Here is a 26,465-nt window from a genome sequence, read left to right on the forward strand (position 1 = left end):
GCGAATCTTGGAACAGGGTCCCAGAAGGCCCTCTGCAAGGGCTCCAAGGGGCTGACTTGGGGACACTGTGGGGAGGGGTGGAAGGGCCTTGGACAGCCCAGCTTGTCCCCTGAGGCCTCATGCTTTTGAGGCCACCACCCGTCCAGGGGTGCCAACTGGGTGCAGGCTTCACCCCAGAGCCAGGGTGTGAGCCCTCCGGACCGGCTGCACGGCTGCCTGCTGTCAGCGGGGAGAGCAGGGACAGTCCCTGCCGGCTGTGAGGACGGGTTGGGGCATGCAGGCGTCCCACACGCCCAGGGTGTTTGCAGAAATGAGGGGTCTGGGGAGTCCACACCCAGAGTGACAGAATGACGTGGGGATGCCCAGGTCTTCCGGGGCACGTGGCGCTGGAGCAGGACTTGGGAGCTGAGCGGCAGCCCCAGGCTCCGGAAGGGGCCCTCTTGTCCCCGCTCACAGCGCAGGTCCCGCCGCTGTGGTGTGGGTCCCACCTGCGTCTGCCCGGCTCCCGCCTGGGGCCACGGATGCTTGCGGGTGAGAAAGAACACGAGGCCAGTGCTAACTGCGTCCCAGTTTCTGTTTATTTATTTTTTTGTTTTTTTTTTTCTTTCTTTTTTTTTTAAGTATGGAAGCTCAAGTATAAGATGTAGATTTTTTTTAAGCTTTACAAAAAAACAAAATAAAACAAAAAACTCCTTTTGCATTCCGTAAAAATTGAAAGAAAGCACCTGGCCAGAAGAGCGGACAGTCAGCAGGCCCCACCCCCGCACCCCCACCACGTGGTCTCCGTGGGACAGGGTTCAAGTCCGTGCAGGACAAAGCGGAGGGCCACCCCCTTTCTCCCGGAGCTGTCCCCTGTCCCCCAGCCCCAACCCCAAGCTACTCCCAAACACACGTGGAATCAGATTTCCAGTTTTTCTTCTCTCTTTCACACACCACAGTTAGTTCATAAAATTTTTTTGTTTTACATTTTTTACACCAATGTAACAAAAAGGTGGGAAGGAAGGGGAGGTGGACAGTATTTTATGCCGATAAACGGGTGGGGGACAGGTGGGGGGGCCGGGGCAAACACGAACACGCGGTCTCTGCAGAAACGCGGAGAGTTCTGACAGCAAAACGTGGTGGGAAGGAGGCCTCAGAGACGGAGGGTGTTGACTGGGCTTTATTCTCGGGGGGAGACGGCGCCGTGCGGTCGGTGAAGCCGGTGTTACATGACCTGGTGGGGAGGCGCGGGGCGAGGAAGGGAGCAGAAGACGAGTTCTCTAAGAAAGGAACCTAAAGAGCGTGTGGCGCGTCCTGGTAGCCCGGAGCCGAGCTCTAACACTGCTGCTTTCTCTTCAAGGCCTCCACCAGGTCGTTCTTAAGAGCTTCTTGCTTTGATTTGTCTGCGAAAGTCTGCACAGACCTGCCAGGGAGGAAAGGAGTCCATCAGGCCGTGTACTGCGCAGGGGCGCTGCAGTGCTGGGGCCGGGCCGGGCCCCACGGTGGGTGGTGCCGGAGAGGGGCTGAGGGCCACAGTGCCCCAGACACGCACCACCCCCCACCGGCCCCTCACCAGGCCCCGCAGGGGAGGTGCACAGCCCACCTGGGCGGCTGCTCACCTCTGCAACAGGCGGGGGTGGGGGGGCGCCCACTGGAGCCACCAGCACCCTAATCACTTCTCTGGGTGGGGTCCCAAAGTCAGCCTGAAGCAGAAGGTGGCTCCTGGGCTTCCCCCTCATCACATCCCTGCCCGGTAGAGGCAGCTCGCCGCTAACCCCCCCCATGTGCAGGAGGGCAGAGGTTCACCCACTGAACATTTGAGACCTTCTGGACAGCTGAGCAGACTGGGTTCACGTCCAGGGGGGCTCCTGTAGGGCAGGCACCATCAACTTGAACTCGGCCAAGAAACTCCCCTGGCCTGGATTTCCAGAGGCAGTATGGGACTGAGCTAAGGGGCCCTGGGTCACCGCCACCAAATCCAGGATTCGTGGGGACAGGCTGACGTGCGTGCACTCGACGTGGCTGCTCACACTCTTCCCCAAAGCGAGCAGCCGCCCAGCTCCGCGGGGCCGGACAGTCCACGCAGCGCTTCCCACACATCCTCCTTTTCCTCTTACGGCGTCCTGGAGGGGGGGGGTCTTCCTGGTGTCCCCAGTTCACAGATGAGGACACGAAGGCTTCGGGAAACGCCCCCTGATGACGCCCTGAATGGTCACTCTGTCCAAATGACCCTTCATGTCGACAAACCAAGCACTGACTCGACTACTCATAAACTTTCCAACAGTTCCGCAGCAGCAGACAAGAGGGGTCTGGCGGGAAAAGTGCGGACATCAGGCCCCTCAGGAATCCTAGGCTCCGTGTGCGCTGGCCATGAGGAGGGGTGGGAAGGAGGGGCCAAAAAACAATCCTCAACGTCCCCGAATGGGTCAAGTAGTGCCGAGGAGAGGATCATCCCCAGCTCAGTTCTGGCTACTCCCTCCCGGACACGCACCGGAAGTGGCCTCCCTACGCTCCCAGGGGGCACAGGCAAGACTATCCCCGCGCCGCTAGAAACTCTCACGAGTGCTGTCATTTTTTAACATTTCTGAACACCTGTCCTGGTGGCCCCTGGCTCTACGGTGGCAAAGGAAGGGTCGGCACCAGCCCTGGCAGTCCACTTCGTGCTTCAGGAAAAGCCCCCCGCGGGAGGCCGTGGCAACTCGCTCAGCATCCTGGCTGGCGTGGGTGCTGCCTCTTCTGGAGGGAGAAGCCAAGCAGAGCTATGCCCAGCCCTCAACCCCCACCAGGAAGAAAGTTCCAGAGTTAGAACCAGAGTGAGAATCAGGTAAGAGACGGGAGACCGGGCTTAGAATGGCTTGGAGGTGTAAGGACCGAGAACTCATTTAGGGGACAGAGCTTGGAAAGGTCACTGCTAAGCCACACCAAACCAGTGTGGGAAGTACACGTCCCGGAACCCTGGAGTGCCAGCTGCCCACTACTGCAGGGGCAGGTTTATGCCAGAAAGCCTCCAGTGGTGGCCACGGGACTGACCAAGGGCAGGGATCTAGAAGACTTTAGAAGCACCTCCCCGCCAACGCAGCAGGGCTGGGAAGAAAACTGCACTACCGTGGCATGCCTCAAAAGGGAGGTTTTCTCTTGCTGTGACAGGAATGTCATGGTCCCGGTGTGAGGCCAGACGGACATGCGGAAGTCCCATGAATGCAGAGTAGCCTTGCCGCCCGGTTCCATAAATGGTGTTCCCCCACCCCCTGACCCACTGGAAATCCTGCTGAGCCTCTTCTGGCTCAGGCCCCCAGGGGCCAGTCCCTGGGCAGAAATCCCCTAGCCCTGCGCTCTGCAGCCCTGCCCTACAGGCTTTCCAAGCCCCTCCTGGGACTCCGATGGCTTTCAGACACCTGTATCTGTCCAAGCTTAAGTTGTGGTTCTCGGCTGTCCTCAACAAGCAAGACTATTTCCCTTTCGTCAGTGTGAGGCGTTTATGAGGACGGCCGCAGCGTGTTAGGCACAGGTTACGCGGGTCCAAGCTCCAGCAGCAGCCGCTCTGGGGGTGGGGTGGGGGGTGGAGGGGTGCCGCAAGCCCAGCCGGGGGGTTTCAACCTCTGCTCTGTGCTCTCTCCTCAGACTCGGGGCCATACGCCCCTTTCAAAAGTCGTGGCCGCCCACATTCCACTTCCCACCAAGAAGGCTTCTATGGCCTCTGGGACGCTGGGCAGGGAAGCCCGAGACCCTGGGCGCACAGACCGCGGGCTTGGAGAGACTGTCCTGGGGCAGTGGCCTCGCAGAAGGCCGGCACACGGCCCTGCTCTGTGGCCAACCCAAGTGGTGTAGACAAGTAGCTTCTGCTGGAGAGGCAGGGTTAATCCCCAGACTGGGCTTCTTCCAGAGCCAGAGCCAAAACCCCCTCTCTGCCCCACACCCAGCCCTGCCTAGAGTGCAAGACACACACAGCACACACGTGACGCGGATCTGTGTTACATGGGGCTGCATCGGCACATTAACGTGGCTGCCCATGGCCGGGAGCCAACACGCAGGGGGTTAGTGGTGGTTTAAGGGACCGCGTGGCCACAGCTGGTCCAGGGGCGGCGGCGGGCTAGTGAGTCCTGTTTAGTGGGGCAGGTGCTCACGCCTCTCAGGCAGGGTACCTGTGACGGCTTAGTTATCAGGCTGGATGTGGATCTGGCGCTGGGTCAGCACTTGGGAAAGCTCCCTCTGCAGCTGCTGAAACTTGGGGTGGTCGGGGATTACGTCAACAGATCTACAGAGAGTGGTCAGAGGTGAGTGCGGCGGGGTGGCGGGACACACCGAGGAGCAGGTGGCTGCTGGAGGTGTCGTCACAGCCCCCTGCGCACGGAGGGGAGCCGCAGAGCCCGATGCTGAAGGTACTCACGCCCACCCCCCGCTGCGGGGAGTGGGCTCCTGGAGGATGGCGCGCCGGCCCCCACGTGACCACAGGACAGCGATGCCGCAGGAGGCCGGCCCCCACGTGACCACAGGACAGCGATGCCGCAGGAGGCCGGCCCCCACGTGACCACAGGACAGCGATGCCGCAGGAGGCCGGCCCCCACGTGACCACAGGACAGTGACGCCGCAGGAGCGGGGGAGGGAAACCTACCAGCGGCCAGACCGCATGTCCCCGCGGGCAGGTGGGAAACTGGAAAGATGCAGATGCAGAGGGGGCTCCTCACTATTTTAAACTCTAATGAGAAGGAGACTAGAAATTTGTCTCCTGGGGGAATTTGCAAATCAAGGCAGCCCCCTGAACGGCTCCCTACCTCCGCTTTTGGCCCAAAAGGAGAGACTGACACAGGGAAACAGGCTCGGATGGGGGGGTGCTGGATGCTGAGGGCAGCGCACCAGACCTTGGCCTCACACCGTGGTGGGGCAGACGCTATCCCATCTGACCCCTGCGGCAGGCCTGCCTCTCTGACTGCATGAGCGTCCTGGAGAGGAGACCTGTCTGAGCTCTTCGCTTTTCGACTCGGGTGAACGGCGCTCATCCCACCGCCACCTCTCCTGTCACCCCCTGCCCCTCGCCGGAAGGGGCTCTGGCTTTCTGCTCTGTCCACCCCGTGGACTCTGAAGATCCAGAAAGCCCTTCTCAGCCTTCACTTGGGCCAACGCTACAGAACCGAGGGCACAGGATGGGTGGGGAGGGGCAGCTGGGGGGACCAGGCTGCTCAGGGGGCTGCAATCCCTCACGCGTGGGGAGGTCCAGGCAGATGCCGCAGATGGGACTGGCCCGGCAAGGGACTGAGGGGTGACTCCAAGGCACGAGGGCACCAGTGGCTGTCCAAGTGAGAGTCCCCAGAAAACAGAAACAGCAGGGTAGGAACCAGCGTCTACGTACGAGGTGTCTGACCTTTCCGAATCTGCATTAACGACCCCACGGGGTGGGGGCACCAATGAGGTGTCAGGGCCGCCAACGAGGAACCTGAGGCCCAGTGCCACGTGACTACCATGTCGAACACCTGGAACTCTAATCCACCTTTTTTGGTTCCGAAGCTTATGCTTTGGGGTACGTTACCTCAGCCCATTGACGATGTCCTTTGTTTTTCCAAAGTAAATCTCATTCAGCGTACTTCTGATTTTATTTTCCATATCCTGGGAAGGGATGCCAGTCAGACAGGATGGCAAACAGCAGGCTGAGGCCCATTACTCTACCACCCCCACCCCCACCGCCCACCAGTCCACCCTTGCAGTCCCCACTGCGACCACAGGGGGGAGGCACAGGACCACGCCAAAGCCAGGTGAGCCAGGCCCCAGAGGCCGAGGACCGCCCCCACCAATTTGCATGCTGAGTCCTTCCTAGGCTTCAGGCACCAGGAAGCCAATACTCAGGGGCTGGAGGCCAATGCTGACCGCGATGGGAGCCGGTCTAAACCACATCACCATGCCCCAAGTCCCCCCCCACCAATTTCGGGCACATTTCTGTGCGGCCCAAGCACACCACCCCTTCTTCCACAGAGCGTGGCCAAGGTAAGGCAAAGGCCACTGCAATCTGAGCCCATGGCCTTGGAGTGCAGACTTCCAGAAGCAGGAGGGGGTTCCTTGCGCGGGCAGGAGAGGGGGTGGCTGACGAGCAGAGCCCTGTTTGCGTGCCCATCAGAAGGCTCAGAGCATGAGCCCAGGGCAACAGAGCAAAACCCGAGAAGCACGACAAAGGTGACAGGCGCTGCGGGCTGCCACTGGGCTGGAAGCAGTCAGGCAGAAGGCCAGCAGGCCGCACTCAGGCCTCGGCGGCAGCACGGCCCACACTGCAGGAGTGACCCAAGCCCCGAGGCCCACTCACCTCTACCAGGCGTCCGATATTGGCTATGTGCGGGGAGCAGTCGCTCACGGTCTCATCTTTCTCCATCTGCCAAAGAGAAGAGCATTCTTCCATGTCAGGGGGCCGGGCACTCTCTGCAAAGGGCAGCCTCTGCCTCCAGCACCATGCGCTCTGGGGGTGTACCAAGAGCCAGCTGCTCCTGCTGCCAGCCGTAGAGCTGGCTAGGGGAGGTACAAGGCCACCTTTCCAGCTGGGCCCCAAGCACGCGGGACTGCAGCTTTAGGGCCTAAACAGCTCAGCCGGCAGAGACCCAGAGGTCCCACCCTGGCAGAGGGTCTTCTGCTGCTGCCCTGCTGGGAGCATGATGACCCTCCCAGTCCCAGGGCCGCTGCACGGAGGGCACAAGGGACCATGCTGGCAGGGGACTGGCTAGGGATGCAGGGGAGCTTTCACCACGCCTCCACTGCCCTGCGATGGCGGCTTCAAAGGGAGGGTCCAGCAGCCAGAGAGAGTGGGGGGGCGGGTTGGGGGGACTGAGGCTCAGCTAGGAGGTGCCGCAGGCAGTGAGGGCCGAACCGAGGCCAGAGTCTTCTTACTGCACAGTCTGCCGGGCTGGCTGTGGGCCCGGGAGCGGCTGGAAGAGAAGAATCTGAACCCAGATGCCTAGACTGGGACCGGGAGTGGGACCCAGCAAGCCGAGTCTCGGGCAGGGTTTGGTCTGACCCAATAATTGTAACTATTAAAGTTCTGGTAAAGTTTTACTGAAAGTACTAATAGGAGGCAGCAGGTGGGGGGAGAGGGACAGGATCCCTGACCTGTGTCCTTATGCAGGAGGTGCGGGACCCCCCACCTCTCCCTCTGCATCAGCCTTATTTCCCTCCCGGGACAGGTCGCTCCCTTAGGACAGGTTCCCCTGTCGACATCTCGAGGGGCGCCCAGGAGAGCGGTGAGCACATGAATGCTCAGTTACAGAACGGAACTGTCGTTGAAATAAAACACTGACGCTGAAACAGGTCATCTCGAGACAGGACAAAGAGCTAGGAACGGTGGTGTCGGGATGGCCAGAGCTCGGAAGGGCTTCGGACACGTGGAGAGTGCATGGCCGAGCTGGGCCAGTGAACGGACTTCAGAGGCTGGAGACCCTGGCGGCTGCTCGGGGAGTGTGGCCGAGGCTCAGAGCCTCAAGGCTTTGCTGCTGCGGCTCACCTGTCTTGACTTCTCTTCTCCATTAGGGAGAATGATCACCAGGCCAAAAATGGTAGAAAAGACCCAGTTAAGAGTGAGATGAGGCCCCAAATGGGCGAGCAGATGACAGGAGAGACCCAAGTCACTCTCACTAATGAGGTCCGCAGGGCTGGACACGTCCAATTCCACGGAGCCGTCAGCCATCCCTGAAAAAGGGCCCCGCGCCCAGGAGGGGCTGAACGCCCGAGGAGGGCGGAGGCTGATCCCGCTTTCACGAAATGAGGAAGACGAGAGTCAGAATTTAACCCTGGGTCCGACGGTCTGACTCACACAAGTTTTGATGGGACTGTTCAGACTCATCTGTCAGCACATCTAAAATCGGCTATCGCTAATCTAGGAATCCACATGGGCTCATCGTGGACAAGTCCCACAAGAAGCCCCAATTTCCTATTCTGATGGGGATGCTGGGTGCAGAGAACTCCTCTAGGGGATCACACCACTAGCAGGTTCCCACCTAGTCCCCCGTGGCCATGGCTGGGATACCAGGTCCCCAGGGCGGCCTCTTTGCTGTCCCTTTGCTGTCCTGCAGGCTTCCTTCCTGGCCCTGAGCCAGCCAGCCTGCCTGCGTGGGACCTGAAGACACAGCCGTGAGCCTTCTCAGCATCCTGGTGACTGCAGCAAGGGTCCAAGTCAGAGCCCAGGAACGTGGGCTACCATGGAGCATGGCCAAGCACAGAGTCGCCTGTTCTACTCAGTTTCTAGAAGAACTCTGTTCTCAACCCAAGGACATGGAAGCTCAAAGGGATCATCTGCCCGGGTCACAGCACGTTTGCTCTTCCTGCCTCGGCGGGCTGAGGGGAGTGTGAATCGCTCTCCTGGGCTCAGACATGACTCCCACCAAGTAAAAAATGGGAACCGAGTCCTGCGAAGACACTCATTGTTCTGAAGGGCTCGCAAGCGTGAAAACCACGTGCTGTGCGGCCACAGTGTTGGGGAAAGGACTGGTGCCGGGGCCCAGTCGGGGGTGGCGCCCCACTACGATGCTGCAGCAGCGGGCTCCAGCCCTCAGGAAGTACCGGCCTGGCACAGCCACACCTGCAGGGCCGGACTCAGTTTAGAGGCCGGGCTGGAAGAGACCCACGGGCAAAGCTTCAAAGGTCTGAACACCCTGACCTCAAGAAATGGGCAAGAATGGGTCATGTGCCCTGCCTCCGCGCCCCTGGACCAGTGATCCTGGGGAGTCTTGACCCTCAGAGACTACCTGAGTCCCTACCAAACAGCAGTGAGAGCTCCTGAACTCAGAAGCGACAGCTACTCCCCATCACTTTAGGTCTCCGAAATCCCCCACCCTGGGCCATCACACGGGACCTGCCGGACACATGCCCTTAGGCAAACCCTGCCGTTGAGACAGGCGCAGTGCGCACGCTGGACAAAAGCTGGCGCACGCTCGGGAGGAAGGATGGTGCTCCATCTACCCACTTTTATTATCTATCTATTTATTTATTTATTTATAAAAAGGATTCTATTTATTTATTTGACAGATAGAGATCACAAATAGGCAGAGAGGCAGGCAGAGTGGGGTGGGGGGGGAGCAGGCTCCCCGCCGAGCAGAGAACCCGATGTGGGGCCTGATCCCAGGACCCTGAGACCATGCCCCGAGATGAAGGCAGAGGCTCAACCCACTGAGCCACCCAGGTGCCCCTTCATCTACCCACTTTTAAAAGGGATTTCTGGCCACCAGGAGTAGGAGTAGTTGGAGTAGGTGCTTTTCCCCCCTCCCGCCTTGGAAATGGTTCCTGTGCCCAGATTGAGGGCAGCTCAGAGAGCTGCTCCTCTGGGCAGGGAGAAGCCTGGGGGGTGGGACCCAGACAAATCATGTGCTCCCACGATGAGACGTCCCGCACCTTCCCCAGCTCAGTGCGGGGGGCAGGATCTGGGCAACCTCAGGGAAGCGATGAGCCTCTGAGCTCACAGGGGCCCACTTTGTTTTTCATTCATTTTTTAAACATTTATTTGAAAAAGAGAAAGCGTGCACACACGTGAGTGGAAGGGGCAGAGGCAGAGGGAGTGAGAATCCTAAGCAGACCCTGCACTGAGTGCAGAGCCTGACATGGGGCTCAATCCCACGACCCCGAGATCACTGCCTGAACCGAGTCGGACACCTAACTGACTACGCCAACCAGGTCCCCACTGAGGGCCCCATTTTCAATGAGGATTCCACAGCCCAAAGGGAGGCCCAGGCTGCTGGCAAAGGGGTCCGGGACATCAGGGTAGGTCAAGTCACATCAGCAATTCAACCTCTTGGCTATCATCTTTGTGCTCCAGAACCAACCTTCCAATGAACTGACGTGGCGAAACCACTTATCGCCTGAAGGTAGAAAGGTCTGGGGTGGGTGTGGGGATGGACTGGGGAAAGGTAAGGACACCTGGTTTCCTCTGGGAGCAGATGGACTCCCTGGGAGGGAAGCGGGGGTCTCTAAACTCGAGGCAGGGGGTCTGAACCCAAGGCAAGACTTGGCAGGGACCAGGGAAGGGAAGGAAGACGTGGGCTGGGGTGCGGGCGGAGGCCTTGGCACACACGGACGTTTCCACGGCGCCCTCCCAGGCACCCCTGCTGACTCCCTCCACACCTGGTCAGGACCAGCCTGCTGGAAACGCTGACCCACCAAAAATAGGCCTCTTTTTGCAATGCATATATTATTACATCCTTATAAAAGTGGCTGCCAGAGAAAAACATTTTTATGTGCTGTGGCCACACAGATGTTCCACAAGGTGGTTCCAACCACGTCTGAAGTCAGAGCCCAGCCCGCCTGTCCCCATCAAGCACCTCCCTCTCCTTCTCTCTGTGGCCTGGAGACAGGAAGGACATGGCAAGTGTTTGGAAAGCAGGCTGTCTTCCTCAGAAGGGGGGCACGGCCCCTCCCCTGGCTCTGCAGCGCTTCCCAGCAGGCACGGCCCAGAGGGTGGGGGAAGCCAGCCCCGGCGCCATGCCTAGGCCTCTGCTTTCTGCTGAAGGAGGAACTGCTCGCACGACGCTGAGGACGGGGCCTGGCGGGACGGCAGCTCCATTCCTGGGGCTTCTCCTGTCCTGTCCTCTTGGTTACTGACCTGCGCTCTAGGAAGAGCTGGCCTGGGGGCCAGGACTTCGCCTGCTGTCAAGTTGAAGACAGTGGTCAGACAGCCTCTCAAGGAAGGTTCAGTTTGCCCAGTCCAGGGAAATTTTAACTGAGCCTAAAACTACATATATTCTAGAAGAGGAGAAAGTCTCTGCTTGTGAGGCACGGGGAAGCAGCACAAGCAGCTCTGATTGAGCGCAGACCAGGAGTCCAGGCGGACCTTCTTCTCTGCAACTGTCTCCAAATAGGCATAATTAGCCTGATGGTGAAAATGCAGAGTTTTGGAGAAGGGAAGTGGACGGTCTAGGTCACACAGCTGGGAAGGGGGCAGGCTAGCACTGAACCACGTCTCGGCAATTCTGAAACTTGTTTTCTTGCACAGACCTCTCTGCTCACACCCATGTACATCCTTTACCGGAAAAATCAAAGACAAACCACAATCCAGGGCTTGGAAATTCCGAACAGTAACCATCCCTGCCTCAGCCCCCTGCCTCCCCCTCAGGGCCCCCCTCTTCGCATCTCCAGTGCCTTCCTCTCTGGCCTGGCTGTTCCTAGAAGGCTCTCGGCCTTCATCCCTGCGCAGGCCACCCCCCGGCACACAAGGAGCCGGCTGCAGCTGTGCCTCCCCCAGCAGGACAGCACTCCCTGGGCCTAGGCCCGGCTCCCCCACCCGGAAGAGGGCCGTGGGCCTCCTCCCCACACCAGAACGTGCCGCCCGGGCTGGCCAAACCGAGCGCCAAGCTCGAGTCAAAGAGCATTTCCCGGCCATGACACACGGGCAGGTGGCCCTGCGGGAGTCTCTCTGTCACGGGGAGAGTACACTGGAGCAGGCAGAGAGAGCGTACAGCCGGCCAAGGACTGGCCTGATCCCCCAACTCGACAGAACATTCCACCTTCGTTTCTAAATATTTAGAATCTGAAAAAAATATCAAACGAACATCTGCAGGGCCCATCCCCAAATCGGAAGTCTCGGGTCTCCTTCCAGAGATTTACGGCCTTTGCCGCCTTCCCGCGTCTCCAGCTGTCACACAGGAGAAGTGACCTCTCAGCGCAACTTCCTTTTCAGCATGTTGGTAGTTGCCTTGCAACATCTGTTACTTGCTCCACAGCCTTCCCACTGGGGCCGGGGGGGCATGGCGCCAACGGGCACCTTCTGCCCTCCTCCCGCGGAAGGACTGCAGGATTTGGCTGTGAGGCGCTCCCACAAAGACCGCTGCGCCCCCTTCCTCCCCAGCCGCCCCGGCCGCACAGATCTGCCCAAACACCTCAGTTACCTGCCTTCCAGCTGACATCCCTAAGGGAGACGTCGCTACGTAGGGGTGGAGGGAAGAAAGGGCCAAAGGGGTGGTGATGGGTGAGTGTGCTGAGGGCGCACAGGCCGGATGCACCCGGTCGGAGCCCCTGGGGGTCACGACCAGAGGGGACATGTGGCTCAATTCCCAGGTCATTGTTAAATTTACGAGAATTTATTTACTTAAAAGATTTGACAGAACACAAACAGGGGGCACAGCAGGCAGAGGGAGAGGGAGAAACAGGCTCACTCACTGCTGGGCAAGGAGCCCGATGCTGGGCTCGATCCCAGGACCCTGGGATCATGATGTGAGCCGAAGGCACATGCTTAACTGAGCCGCCCAGGTGCCCTAAATTTACCAACAATTTAGAGAAAGCTCTCCGTGTCCGACCCTACACTCACAGCCACCTCATGAGATGGGAAAGGGCCAGGGACAAAGCCTCCGAAGCGGAAGCGGCAGAGGGACAGCTGGGGAGACTGGGGTGTGGGGAAGAGGGAAGTGGAGGGAACAGCCCAGGGGGCCTCTGCAGAGCAGTGCTCCTGACCATGGCCAGGCCGGCTCACAGGGTCGGTGCCTGCTGGCGTGGGTCCTTCCTTCCAGACACACGCGAGGCAGCTGAGGCCTACCTGCCAGAGGGCGAGCCCGGGTCTGGTCGCTGCGAGCACTGCTCGATGGGACGAGCTCAAATGAGGAAGCCACCTCTGATCCCACCGCTCACACGGTGGAGCACCACCCACGCCATGCCCGCCCTACCTCAAAATGTCTCTTGCCCCGTCCCCTCCCCTCCTTGAGGCCAACACCAGCTCATGTACCGACCTCCTGGCTACAGGCTTGTCCCCTCCAGCCCTCCCGGACCGCCTGCATCTGGCCCGAGTCACCTCGCTCCTGGAGGACTATAACAGTTCCCTCCCCCTGCCAACTTCCCCCCATGACACCCCAAAGAGCCATTTTCTGAAAACAGAAATCTAATCAGATTGTTCAACTGACTAAAACATCTTTCTTTTTTAAAGATTTATTTATTTATTTTGGGACGCCTGGGTGGCTCAGTTGGTTGGACGACTGCCTTCGGCTCAGGTCATGATCCTGGAGTCCCGGGATCGAGTCCCGCATCAGGCTCCCAGCTCCATGGGGAGTCTGCTTCTCTCTCTGACCTTCTCCTCGTTAATGCTCTCTCTCACTGTCTCTCTCTCAAGTAAATAAATAAAATCTTTAAAAAAAAGAAAAAAAGAAACTAGTAAAGATTTATTTATTTATTTGACACAGAGAGAGACAGCGGGAGAGGAACACAAGCAGAGGGAGAGGGAGAAGCAGGCTTCCCACTGAGCAGGGAGCCTGATGCAGGACTCAATCCCAGGATCCTGGGATCACGACCTGAGCTGAAGGCAGAGGCTTAACGACTGAGCCACCCAGGCGTCCCCCTGACTAAACATCTTAGGAAGCCCCAGCACCACTGGTGGTGAGCGTGGTCTCATGTGGCCAACTTACCTCCAAAAGAAAAATCGACTTTACTGAAAGTCCAGTGGAGGAGGCACCCCGAGGCTGGGGTTGCTGTCCCCCAGCGAGGCCGGTCCCTCCACAAGACCCCCCAACTCAGGGTGTCTGTTCCCAGGGCCTGGCTGGCGGCTGGAGGTGGAGAGGTGCCCGTGGGGGTGGGGCGTCCTGGCCACACTGAGCGGACCGCCCTGCGCACTTCTGTGCAAACCTCCAGTCACCTACCAAATGTCAGGCATGGGACAAAGAGCAGAACAATGTAGTGTGGTGGGAAGAAGCCCAATTTTTTTTCCTAGACAGACAAATCTGGGTTCAAATTGTGGCTCTGCCTCCAAGTGAATAAATCACCATGAGGAGATCACTTCAGGGCTCAAATGCTGGTCTCCTCACTGTCACAGGGGAAAGGCAATACTACTTTGCTTAAGTCAAAGCACGGAGACCTCCCCCTGCCCCATGCATGTTCACACACTGCCACCGCTCTGCTTACTTGCCTGGAAGCCCTTCGTCTCCCATCCAAAGTAACCAGACATTTCCCCAAGGTGCCCCTGGGACACATGGTTAATCCCACAACTCGCACTGCCCATCTGCCCCGAAGCCCTACATCATTAACCGAGACTGGCCTCCCCCGCCGCTGCCCTGCCTCTCCTCTCACAGCTACGGACCTTGGAAAGCAGCCCAGCACCAATGCACCTCAGATGAGTTACGGGACTGGTCGTCAGGATCATGAGAGAAGCATGAATTTCCTCATCAAAGCCCAAGAGCACCAGGTGGTCCAAACAGGCCCAAGGGGCTCGGCAGGAGGTGCTGCTCCCGGCGAGCCAGACGTGACCCTGGCCGTGAGCTGGTGGCTCTGACTGAAACTACCAGGAAGTATTTGTCCAGGTCTCCGTCAACTGATGGAACTGTAAATAGTTGGGAACGCTAAGTGGGGCAGGAAGCCATCTCTGGATATGGATTTAGAATTTCCCACTGGGGCCCAGGTAGCAGGGTGTGGGGGAGGCGGACGGTGGTAGAGCTCGTGGCCTGGGGGCTCGGCTGCCCTCCCCGGCCAGTGGTTTCTGGAGGCCAAGGTCCTGTGTCCACACAGAATGATGGGATCTGCCCCAGTGAGCACCAGCCTTGGATCCGGGAGGAGTGGGGACAGCCCTGCATGGGGGGCCAGCGACAGGGACCCCCGAGATCCCTGGTGGTTCCGGGCCACTCTGACTCAGCAGAGGCAGTGGAGGCTTCGCACAGAGAGTCCAAGGCTCCGACGGGCACCCCAGGCTCGTGGACAAAACACCTGCTCTGCGCTCGCTGAATGCATGCCACGTCCCAGGACTAGGCTACAGACCCGCAGAGTCACCAGATTCATCCTTTTCACCATCTACTCTATCAAATACAGGTGTTAAAAGTACTGAGTTTTTAGCTCATTTAAACAGCTCATGGGGCGCCTGGGTGGCTCACTGGGTTAAGCCTCTGCTTCTGCTCAGGTCATGATCTCAGGGTCCGGGGATCGAGCCCTGTATCGGGCTCTCTGCTCAGCAAGGAGCATGCTTCTTCTCTCTCTGTGCCTGCCTCTCTGCCTACTCGTGATCTCTGTCAAATAACTCAAATCTTAAAAAAAGAAAAAGAGAAAAAAGGGATCTGCTCAGGGTGCCTGAGTGGCTCAGTCGGTTAGGTGTCTGCCTTCAGCTTGGGTCTTGATCCCGGGGTTCTGGGATGGAGCCCTGTGTTGGGCTTCCTGCTCAGCAGGGAGTCTGCTTCTCTCTCTGCCTCTGCCCCTCCCCCTGCTTGTGCTCTTTCTCTGTCAAATAAATAAGTACACTCTTAAAAATAAAAAGGTATCTGCTGTCCAAAGGAACCACAGTGAGGTCATACACTACTGGCCCGGGGAGCCTCTCCAGGGCACGGTGCTGCGGCCACGGCTGGCGTCAGGGACACCAGATGTTCCTGGGTCTGTGCCTTCTCCTCCCTTCCCATGGGGACACTACAACGTGCGGCATGAGCACCAGGCAAAGGCTACCCCTTGGGACCAGGCAGTGAGGGCTCCTACATGCAGACACGTAGGAGCATCTTAAAGGCACCTGAACCAGAAGGTAAGAGGAGTCTGCTCTGGGGGAACCAGCTAGTAGCTCACTTGAGACATACGTGGAGGGGACACCTTGGACACGGGGTAGTAAGGACACCGAAGCAGAAGACTGGTGAGAGGCACGTGGGAGCGGGGACATCCCGACCCGTAAGAAATACACACATCCATTCAGATGAGCAAAACACACTCCTCACGTTTACTGGTCTCAGTCCACAGTTCCTGGCTCATGGCTCCCCAAATCTCTGGAATCTCCTGAGCTACCTTGGGACCATCTTCTGCCGGCCTCCTGGTTTCTGTTCCTGAAGTTACTCCAGAGCCACCCAGGTGCCCAGGGGATCTTGTTACTCACAATGAGCCCTTTCCCATGGGGTGCCTGGGTGGCTCAGTGGGTTAAGCCTCTGCCTTCAGCTCAGGTCATGATCCCAGGATCCTGAGATCGAGCCCTGCATCGGGCTCTCTGCTCAGCAGGGAGCCTGCTTCCCCCCTCTCTGCCTACTTGTAATTTCTGTCTGTCAAATTAAAAAAAAAAAAAATCCTCTTTCCCACTATGACTGGGCTTGTGTTAACGAGGTGATTTTGGAAAGCACCTCAAAATGGGGGCTGGAGGCCCAAGGAACTCTCAGTACCCCCAATTTCCAGGCAGGGGAGAAGAGGGCTTCAAAGAACATTTCCCAGTGCCACCATGCTGAGCCCCAAGCTCCACTCCGAGAGGACAGAAACTCCTTTAAGACCTCACCCGATGCATCCCCTCAAAGGCGGCTGATTTGTCTCCTCTGCTCCCTCTGTCAGGCCGCACCCATCTAACGAGTCCACGGGGTTCCCGAGTCGCTGTGGGCCACTCCAACAAAGTAATCGAACTCTGTCGGGGGGCATCTGTGGGGGGGCAGTCTTGTGGGGCTGAGCCTTTCCCCTGTGGGATCTGATGCCCACTTCAGGCGGACAGTGTTGGAGTAAGCTGAACTGCAGGCCGCCCCACCAGTGCGCAGAGAACTGTGGGGGTGGGGACCCTGAAAGAGGTGTGTTGGCTGTCAATGTGCACAGAGATTACCGAGAAAATGTAACATTTAGATCCCAGGCTGGGGGGTCAGGGTAGGGCCCAAGATGCCTGCGTGTCCAACGAGCTCTCTGGTGCTGCTGACGCCGGTCTGGGACCGGGCTGCAGGCGGACAGGCAGGCGTCCTCAGGCTGCCAGGGAAGAAGGCTGGCAGACTCGGCTTGCCTGTCGGCAACTGGCACGCAGGGGGCGGGGGAGGGGGGTGGCCTGCGACTAAGGTAGCATCTTCTTGCGGGGAAGGAGCTCGAGGGGCCTGACAGCAACCTGCTCTCACCGACACACAAGTGCTCTGGGCAGTGTCGCTGGCCAGGCCGGGAGTGCAGCAGGTGGGGGCTGGCGCTCAGCTCTGCTGGGCGGGAGGCCAGGTGCCCCCCAAGGCTTGCTGCGTCCCAGCCGCGACAGGGCACCTGTGGGAAGGCCTGCAGACCCGCTTACGTGGGTCCTCAGCTTGGACTTCAGCCCTTTGGCTCCTTTCTGGAGACGCTGGCTACGATGCCCCTGCAGCCTGCCGCCCACCCCCACTGGCGAGAGAATGCCAGTCAGTTTTCTGTACAAAGCACCCCCACGGGTGCCCGGCGCCCGCTGCCGGCCCACAGCGTCCCCCCGCTGGCGAGAAGCAGCTGGATTTGACTACAGGCAACCGCCCCCTTTTCCATCGATACCAACCCTAGCAGCCACACAACCTGCCCTCTGGCTGGACGGCTTCGTGCCCCTCAGCCTCAGGAGCAGATTCTGTGGGGACGCCAGGGTCGCTCAGTCATGATCCCAGGGTCCTGGGTTGGAACCCTGCTGGCTCCCTGCTCAGTGGGGAGCCTGCTTCTCTCTCTCCCGGCCACTCCCCCTGCTTGTGCACACGTACTCTCTCTCACAAATACGTAAAATATTTAAAAAAAGGGGGGGGGATGATTCTTTGGTGGATACAAGTAACTGAAGCCAGGGAGACATTTCTGGGCTTAGGGCAGACCGAATTTGGAAAGAGAAGCTCTTTCCTCCGGGACAGCCCGGGGCTCGCCGCAACGCTCCTGGCGTCCTGGCGTCCTGGCGTCCTGACGTCCTGACGTCCTAGGCCCAGGCACACCACAGAAACCCTGAATTCCTCAGTTGGCTGAACTGCCTTGTTTCCATTTTTGCTTAATGGCAGGGTTTCACTTCTGTCACTTGCAACTAAGGGTCCGCACCGGAGGGATCTAAGTCACAGCAGTGACGTTCATTCATTCTACCTTATCAGGAGTCCATCCTAACTGTCCCAGGAACATTTTAATTTTAATTTGAAATACCTTGACCCAAAGGTAAAAGCCATCAGGACCGGATCTCGGACTCTGTGGAGATCTTGTCAGACACAGAGGCTGCCCCTGGCGCCCTTACCTGTCTGGTAAGGCTGCCTCCGAGGTTCATGGTGCCGGAGCCGGATTTGTTGGTCTGCAGCCAGAGCATCACGGTGGAGGTCAGCTTGTAATGGGCGGTACGACCGCTGGATTTCTCCTGTGGGAGGAGACAGGTCAGAACCCCAGGGTTGAGCCTGAGCTGGGGTCATTCTCCCATGTCCCTTCCTTGGATGTGGGGTCACAGCACGACCTTATAAAACCGGGGCTGGTCTCTAAAGGGACCAATCTGCAACCACAGGGTCTTTATCGTTAGTGACCACTGCAATCCCGATTTATCTTAATTGAACTGGCTCTGGGGCATTCTAGGAGTGACCAGGGTTTACGTATCACAGCATCCTCCCACTGCTTCAAGAGACAGGTCTGGCCGGAGAGTGTACCTGCACTTCTACCACGTGGATGGAATCCCAGCAGCCCTTGATCTTCTTGGATCCGTCTCCAGCCTTCTTTATGAGAATCACTCCAGCAAAGCCGTGATCCAGATCCCAGAGGTAGACAGATGAGACGCCGCCTTCAAAATACCTGCGGGAAACAGGCCCACGTGCCCATGAGACGCCAAGCCAGTCAGATTACAGATCAGCCCAGGGGTTCATTCGGCAAAGCTTCTCCTGAATGTCTGGAAGGAAGGCCCCTCCTTTCCTCCCTCCCTGTGATGATTCTGGGCCGGACTCTTGTGCATGTCCTGAGTACCTGCTGGTTGGGGGCAGGGGTACCGGAAAGACCAGGGGCTCAGGATCAACTCGAGTTCGAGCTCTGCTGCTAAATCGAGCTTTGCAGTCTTGGGCAAGCTTACAAAACTTCTCTGGCTTCACGTTCCTTCCAGAGGAAGGACCCAGCAACGTGTGTGACATAGGACAGACACTCGGGTCTGTTACTGTTACCTCCCGGGGGGTCACTGCTACCTCCCGGGATGGCTATTTCACAGGCGGATAAAGGGGGAAAAGCCCAGAGTAGCACACTCCTCCCCACCCCGAACCCCCCCAACCCTCCCCACCTCCCTCCAAGCCCCCACTGCCTGGGTTTTTGTTGGTCTTTTGGAGCTGGAAATGAAGAGCTGAGCTTAGGGCAGAGCTCCATACTCAGGTCTGAGTCGACACGGAAAAATTCCTAAGAACAAACACAAGAAAAGGCCAGAGGAGAAAGGAAATCAGGCCAGGGTCCCAAATCCAAGAGACTCCAGGCGACAGCATGGCAGGGCCGGGCTGCCGGGGGCGGAGGTGGGTCACCAGCTGCCGTATGGGGCCTCAAACTCCGCCGACGACCAACCGGAACGCTGGAAAACACGTGTCTCTGTGGCCTGGCATGTTTTTTCACCAGCGCGTCTATGGCCTCTCTGACCCCAATTAACCTCAGCATCCAGAGTGTGGCAGGCACGCTGGGCCCCGCCAGGAGGGCGCTATCGCGTGTGAGTGCAGGCTCAGACCTGGAGGAGCCCGGCCAGCAGCACGCGTGTGACAGCAGGGGCTGTGTGTGGGGGGTGCGGCACGGGCCCCCCACTACCAGCCACGGCCGCACCTTCCCCAGCCACCAACTCTTTATTAAGTGCTCCCAGGGACCAACCATCTGAACTGGGCCTTCATTTCATTATGAAATAAGAACAGTAATACCTACTTTATAGGACTCTTGAGATACAAAAAAAATAGGAAAGTAAATAATCTGACCAAAGACTATTATTGATTTTAGTAACAAAAATAAGTACTAAAAATAAACAGGTCCGTGAATTCTCAATAAAGCTGTTCCATAATAGAAATATACATGATTAACGCTAACATTTCGAGAATGTGGGTGGGTGAAGAGTACACAAGAATTCTTTGTAACAATCAGAGCAAAGGAAGCGTCTTTCCCCGTGAGAACCACAGCCTCCTGCTGAGCTGTAAGGGGCCACGGGGCCAACCCACCGCAGGGCCCGTGAGGGCCCAAAGGCTGCACACGAGGTCTGCTCCCCTGCCCACTGGGATTCCAGCCCGCCATGGCCACCACATCCCGTCCCTGCCTCTCTGTCCCCACAGGCTCCATGGTGATTAAGCTGTCCAATAAGATTCACCCCACTGCCTACCCTCACAGCCCCAGTCACCCTGGGAGGTGGGGCTGGCGCAGTGGGCGCCCGGTGAGTGGGCCTGCTGGACAGACGCACAGAGGACCAGCCCCAGGCCAGTGCGACGTAGAGCACACACACAATGGGCGGGTGGACGTAACAGAACTCAGAGATCCAAGTTCCCTAGGAGTCACACCAGCACCACTGAGGGAAGAGCAGCCCAGCTAACATGATCCCAGTCCTGCCGGACACAGAGGGCTGCTCCAGCACTCGGATTCCTCCTTGGTGGGCTTGTAGGGAGAGCAGCCCCACACCAAAAGTGAAGCAACAGCTCTAAATCTGCAGCTTCTCTCATGCTGGTCTGAAGGAAGGGCCAATAATCCCTTCTTGGTGCTGGCCATCCAGGAGTAAAGGCGGACACCCAGTGGTCGTGCTCCCCCTTCTGCTCCCCACAGCGTGTGCCCCGATCCCCATGACCAGAGAGCGGCACTGGTCTTGTCTAAGGCCCCACGCCCATGCCAGGATACCAGGGAAAGCAGGCCAGGCTGCCCCAGAAGGGAGCCCAGAGAGACTCTGGGGGCCCAAGAGCCCCTGATGATGTCCTTGGAGAGCTGCTCCCAAGCGCTGGGCAGCTGCAGTCCATCCCCTCGGTCCTGTCCCTTAGATTTATTTTCTTCCGGAAAATGAACAACCGCATTATGTTTTATAAGGTGGAACTGGCCGTTTCCACTCCAACGCCCCACCCAGTGGCCCGGCTCCCACTCCGGGCAGCTTCTCCCTGGCATCCTCAGCTTCCTCTGTGGGCCACAGTGACCGGACCCAAGGTGCCAAGATGCTGGAGACCAGGAGGGCAAAATGCAAACTTAACTCTGACCTCTGCTGCTCTTCTTTTCTCCAAAACTAAGCAATTCATGGCAAGGACATTCTAAAACAGGGAGACTGAAAAACTAGCCCAGAACACCATACACCAACTTATCCCATAAATCTCGTTTTCCCAAATCCCCTGCCAGTCTTTGTCCGGATGCCTCACTTCTACGAAACGACAAGCAGAGCCACGGTGCCGTGTTGAGTTCAGCCTCTGCGCTTGGCAGGGACTCGTTAGCACTTCTCTGGGGAGCCACACGATCTCGGTAATTGTTTTTCGCAGCTGAGGTCGCATTCCACCAGCTAGTACCCTAATTTACAGTAGATCGGATCTGCCACAGAGGAATGGCAGCCGAGTCGGAGGCGATGCTGTCGTCCTGGCTTGGAATCTACTTCCTCTCCCGTCGTCAGGGTGTTCCTCAGCGGGGTGAGGCGGGCGTGCTGAGACCGGGGATCCGCAGGCAGGGCCCCAACACCGCAACAAGTCAACAACGGACCTGCATTCCATTCACCAAAAGGCATCTCCAGAGACCGGGGCAGCAGCAAGTCTCAACCTGATGCTCCAAGACAAAGGGAGCACAGGACTGTGCCATGAGGAAGGGCCGGTTCGGGGTCTCCCAGAAACACCAGCCTCTCTGGCAAGTGCCGTCAGGGCCGTGGTGAGCAGGCCGGTGGCAGGGGGACTGCGGGGCATACAGACAGCCCCCCATTACATGGTTTACGGCTCTGCTCTGCGAGTGAAGCATTAATTAAAGAGGGACCTCAACAAGTTTTTGAAAATTTATTCTTACCTACTGTACTTTGATCATAATGACATGAAACAGGAAAAAAATAATTTTTATGTGGCTCACATTTATGAGTTTTTACATAAAGGCTTTTGTGGGTATTTTAAGAATGTGCTAAAATGTTGTCTGAAACCACATGAAGCCATCTGAGGAGTCGCCCGCCAGAACTAACAGCTCACACATGGAAGCACTTTAACTGGCCTTTGTATACTTAATGAGTCAAATAGTATTAATATTGTTTAAATGCTAACATGCCATTCCAATAAGGTGGCTCCACCACTGCCACTGCCCCGCGCCTGGGCCCTTGCACATCGACGTGAACCAATGACCAAATGGGGCCCGGGACCGAGAGCGGGCTACAGAGGAAGCCACCTGGCCCTACCCAGGGCTCTGCCAGCTCTGGGTCACTTCCTAGGCCCCAGCCATCCAGGGAGGGCGGGGGGACAGGCCCAGCACGGACGGCCACGGCACTGCTGTATGAGGCAAGGCCCGGAGTCCCTGCGGTGAATGCGCCGGTCAGAGAGCGTTAACGCACAGAGGCCCAAAGACAAAAGCACAGGCTCTTCTGAGGCCTGAAACCCACAGCCAGTGAAGAGGTGAATGACCCTGGAGGTGGACAACGCAGGGACAGAACGCAGGGACACTGGAGGAGCACCCCAGCCCCTGGGAGGGCTTGACCCATGAGGCAGCGGGGCCTTGGGAAGCGCCAGGAACACAGCTGGGGGAGAACGACAGACCGGAGTCCGACAGAGGAGCAAACCCATTCAACCACGCACAGTCTCGGCAGCTTCCAACACTTTCCCAGTAACGGAAAACACTAAGTTTCTGGTTTTTTTTTCTCTCCACTTGCCCCCCCGCCCAATATTTTATTTGTTTAAATGATTTTTCTCAAAGAAAACTCTGCTCCCAACATGGGGCCCGAGCTCACGACCCAGAGCTCAAGGGTCACGGGCTCCACTGCTGGGAGTCAGCCAGGCACCCCGAGGGTGAAGGTGCCCTAAGGCAAATGGAAGGGCAGGGAATTCAGACAGCGGGCACCAAGGAGCCGGGGTAGCTGTGCGCTGGCTCCCGAAGTCAGGCCGTCTGGAAACTGTACTCGATTTCAACACGCAGACACGGGCTCTGTAAGCTCAGGATCAGGGCCCCACCGACCCAAGCTGGTCAGGGAGCACAGGGCAGGGCTAGCTCTGCAGCAGCACAATGACAATGAAGCACCTGGTCACGTTTACACTCTATCATCAGATCCCTGAACGTGGACCAACTAAAAGGCCAACGTGCCAGTTAACAGTCCTGTCCTCGGAGTTCAGCATCGTTTCTCCCAGAAAATGACTCCTGCTCCTGAATCATGTCACAATCACGGGCATGGATTCTGTGTCCATAATTCTTCAACTGTAGGACCCCACGCCCCACCAAGGGGGACAGGGAGAAAAGAGGGAAAACATAACACTTCCTGCGCAAAATGACCTACTTCACAAAAGAGAGGAGGAAAGAAAATACCCCCCTGGCCCCCGAAGCTTTATGGAGTGTGTGAAGCCAGGCCGTGTGTGGAGCCCTAGCATGGACGCTTGTTCCGGGAGCGGGAGCTGTGAGCCTGCATCACCCAAGCCCCAGTCTCTGTCAACACCGAGCTGCACACCCAACGGGAAGATGGGACTGGAAAGGGCTGTGACGTCGTTGGCTTTCACTCCTTCCTTTCAAATCCCCTCCAGGGAGAAGAGCCAGACCTGTGCTCCCAAGATGGAGGCCCTCAGCAGGTGATGAGTCACCTGCCACCACCCTCCCGGTTCACCTCAGCCAGGACACACCTGCTGGGGGCCGGCCCCGGCTGGCTTCACTCAGATGTGACCTTTTTGCCACATGGGAGCGGGGCCAGGAGGCTGGAGCAGACGCAGAGGCCCATGCCATCACTCCCAAGCCTCTAAGACAAGTCTGGGGCATCATAAGGTGAGCACCCCCCTCCCCCGATGCTGGAGTGTGAGGGGGCGTCACTGAATATGCCAAGAGAAAGGTAAGGAATATTTATCTGGCACCAATGTGATGCCAAAGACTGTTTTCCCATTTGCAAAACGAAGGAGCTGGATTGCAGGCTCAGGGGTCACGTCCAGTCTGTTGTGCTTCTGGGGTCTCGCCGAGGAGCAGCAGTGAGACTTGAGGGACACTCTTTACTGTGCCTGGCACTTGGTCATGACAGTGACAAGGAGGTCATGTGGGCCCTCGTTCCAACGGAAACCCCCATGCTCGCGGACTGAGTGTATGGCAGACAAGGAGAACAAACCCCCGAGGCAGGGCCACTGCCACTCCACCGGTGGCTGGAGTTTGGCCCCAGAACAACACCTCCTTGTGTCCTCCCAGCCTAAAACAGAGACTGAAGTTGCCAGCCACCAGCAGCAGTCTGTTTTTCTGGTCATCCTTAAAAACATCCTTACAACCTAAAAAGGCACCTGGTACCCACAGGTGGGAACAATTCAGTTCTACCCCGGGGAAAGAGAAAAACCTCCCATTTGCCTGGAGAGGCATCGAACACCTGGCCTCCTTCCTCGTAGCACAGACCAACATTCCTTCCTCACTGGCTCCAAACCAGTCACCACAAGAGGCTAAGCATCCTCCCTGCCTGACAGAGGGAGGTGGGTGCTGCCCGACAGATGTGGCTTCTGGAGAGCCCACAGAGAGCCAGAGGAGACAGGCCGATGGCCATGACTCTGAGGGTCTGGGGACTGTGGGCTTTCCCCGCCACGCCGTTGTCCCAGCTTCTGCTGAGGCGCATCCGTGAACCTTGGTGGAGGCGGCAGGAAGCACGCAGGAAACCGCAAGACGTTCATAGCCACCGGCGGCCTTCTGAGTCCCCAAGTCTCTCTCTCTGGGCCGAGAAGGGCACAACTCCTCCCTCCTCCTAATCTTAGCCAAGGTTTCGCCTGCCCTGTGAGCATGGTCCTAGCCACACTTCCCTGGGGGCTGCCGTTGGCTCTGCCCAAAATGGAGAAAGGTGGGCACCTGGCTCTGGGCTGGCAGATGCGTGCTGAGACCCCAACTGTCCTCGTGTGTCTTCACCACGGTTTGCAGCACGTGTCCGAGCCCGTCCGTGGACACGGGACAGCTATTCTGCGGAAATGCCCTCTAGGACACACAGGTGTGTCCGTCCTGAGCAAGCTCACCGACTGGCTCAGGCACGTGTGGCTTTCATGCTGCTCGCCTGTCGATGCGCCATCTGGATCCCAGCTGCAGCCCTTTACAGTCCGTCACGGGGTTTTTACAGTTTTCTACTTGCAGACACACCACGAAGGCCTCTCTAGAAACAAGGGAGCTGCTGCAGGGGCTCCAGACCTGGCTCTGGGACCCGAGCGAGCTGTCCACGCTTGGCACCACTGCGACCATCTCCTGGCTGTCCGGGCCCCTGATGACAATCCTGCTGCCCTGCTTGGCCCACGACTCGAGAATGTCGACGACCCAGGCCTTCTGGAGGTGCAGACCCACTGCTCTCATCCAGGAGCTGCCACTGGTGGGAGCCCATTCTGTGTCAAGGGCTCTGAACACATTATTAAGTTAAGAAAACCAAAATCCAGAGAGTGAAAGAAAGGTGCCCCAGCCACGTGGCCGAGAAGAGGGCCGCTGGGACCAGCCCTGGGGTCTGGCTGGCCGCGTGTGGGAGGGCTACCACAGCAGTGCAGGTGGGCAGCTGGGCTCGGGACCTTGGTTCAGACTGAGAGGTTGAATTTGGTAAAGATGAACACACACCCACAACCATGCTGCTGTGTGCGGTGCTAGTTCAAGGTCAGGGAGAAAATCAGGGGAACAAAGGACACTATACTGAGCGGCTGGGAGGTGGGACCTCACCACTGAGCAACCCGCTCTGGGACGTTGGTGAAGGAGGGTCCCCCACCTCAATGAGGCCACGAGGGCCTACTGGCTGAATCTTCGTAAGACCACCCACCCTGGACCCCGCACAAAGCAGCCTCCTGACAAAGATGGGTCTACCAGGAGCCTGGGAGGCAGCTCAGCCAAGAGCACAGCTTGACCATGGATGGACCTGGGCACTCCTTCCACGTGGCGTTGGCACTCCAGTAAGTGCATCGGCACAATCCAGAATGTGACCGTGTGTCATGTAGTTGCAAGAACCCATAAGTTCTAAAGGAATCAGAGTCCCTGATGCTGATGATCTGCAGGACCGTGTTTGTTAACAAAAAGGTGTTTTGCACACTCCTGCTTTTCATTTAACTTTGTTTTAGCAGATGAAAGTCAGATGGTGCTTGCCATGCCACGGCCGCCAAACCCAGAGCTGCACCTTAGGATGCCAGCCGGAGGGGTCCCATCCCTGGCCTGCAGGCTGGGGGCATCCTGCAGGCTCGTCCAGACCCTCTCTTTAGGGGCTTGAGAAACTGTGGCAGGCAACACCTCTGCTTCAGAGTGGTGGCATGGGAGAGCTAAAACTCAACACTGTCAGGGCAGGACACAGGCCAGCTCAGCACCTCCATCCCCTGGAAAGCCAACAGGACCCTCTCGACCTCTTTCCCTAGTCAGTTATAATAGCACAACCGAACGGGGCCCAGGTTTCCCCATTAAGTGCTTCCAGCACTTTCACACAAGCCTGAGGAGTGGCAAGCCAGAGTCCCGCAGCAGGCGGGGCAGTTCTCAGAGGCCCTCTGTACGCATGGCTGAAGATACAAATAATACATGCGAAAACCCAAGTACTAATTACGCTGCCGACAAGTGAAAAGCCAGACGCAGACCCCGCCCCGCCCGGCAGTCCCTAGAGCGCAGCACATGCGGCACGCGGGGTCCGTCACAGGGCCTGCCGGAGACCTTCCTATCTGGAAGAGGTCCCACACCTCTGGGCAGGAACAAAAAGTGTTCTGCATCATGAACCATCAGACCTCTGGGCAGGCGCAGGGACAGAGGGCAGAGGGGCCAAACCAAATGGCCCAGGCTCCATCTAGCAGAACCTTCCT

The 26,465-nt window shown here is 58.0% G+C and overlaps 1 protein-coding gene across 4 annotated transcripts in view; it reads right to left on the reverse strand.

Moving 5' to 3' along the window:
- Positions 1 to 556: 556 nt before the first annotated feature.
- The window catches only part of CAPZB (capping actin protein of muscle Z-line subunit beta), a 126,448-nt gene continuing 100,539 nt past the window's right edge, over positions 557 to 26,465 (reverse strand). For 2 of the 4 annotated variants that reach the window (XM_082684487.1, XM_082684485.1), the window contains exons 5-10: positions 18,219 to 18,360; positions 17,822 to 17,938; positions 6,269 to 6,334; positions 5,504 to 5,580; positions 4,122 to 4,234; positions 557 to 1,402 (exon numbers count right to left, since the gene is read on the reverse strand). In XM_082684487.1, the coding sequence (XP_082540613.1) occupies positions 4,132 to 4,234; positions 5,504 to 5,580; positions 6,269 to 6,334; positions 17,822 to 17,938; positions 18,219 to 18,360 (505 nt within the window). In that variant the 3' untranslated portion in view covers positions 557 to 1,402; positions 4,122 to 4,131. The remainder of the gene's footprint in view (positions 1,403 to 4,121; positions 4,235 to 5,503; positions 5,581 to 6,268; positions 6,335 to 17,821; positions 17,939 to 18,218; positions 18,361 to 26,465) is intronic. The other 2 variants (XM_082684488.1, XM_082684486.1) reach the window with 1 other exon arrangement.

This window comes from Mustela nivalis (assembly GCF_964662115.1).
Source record: "Mustela nivalis genome assembly, chromosome: 10".
In the NCBI taxonomy this organism is placed as follows: domain Eukaryota; kingdom Metazoa; phylum Chordata; class Mammalia; order Carnivora; family Mustelidae; genus Mustela; species Mustela nivalis.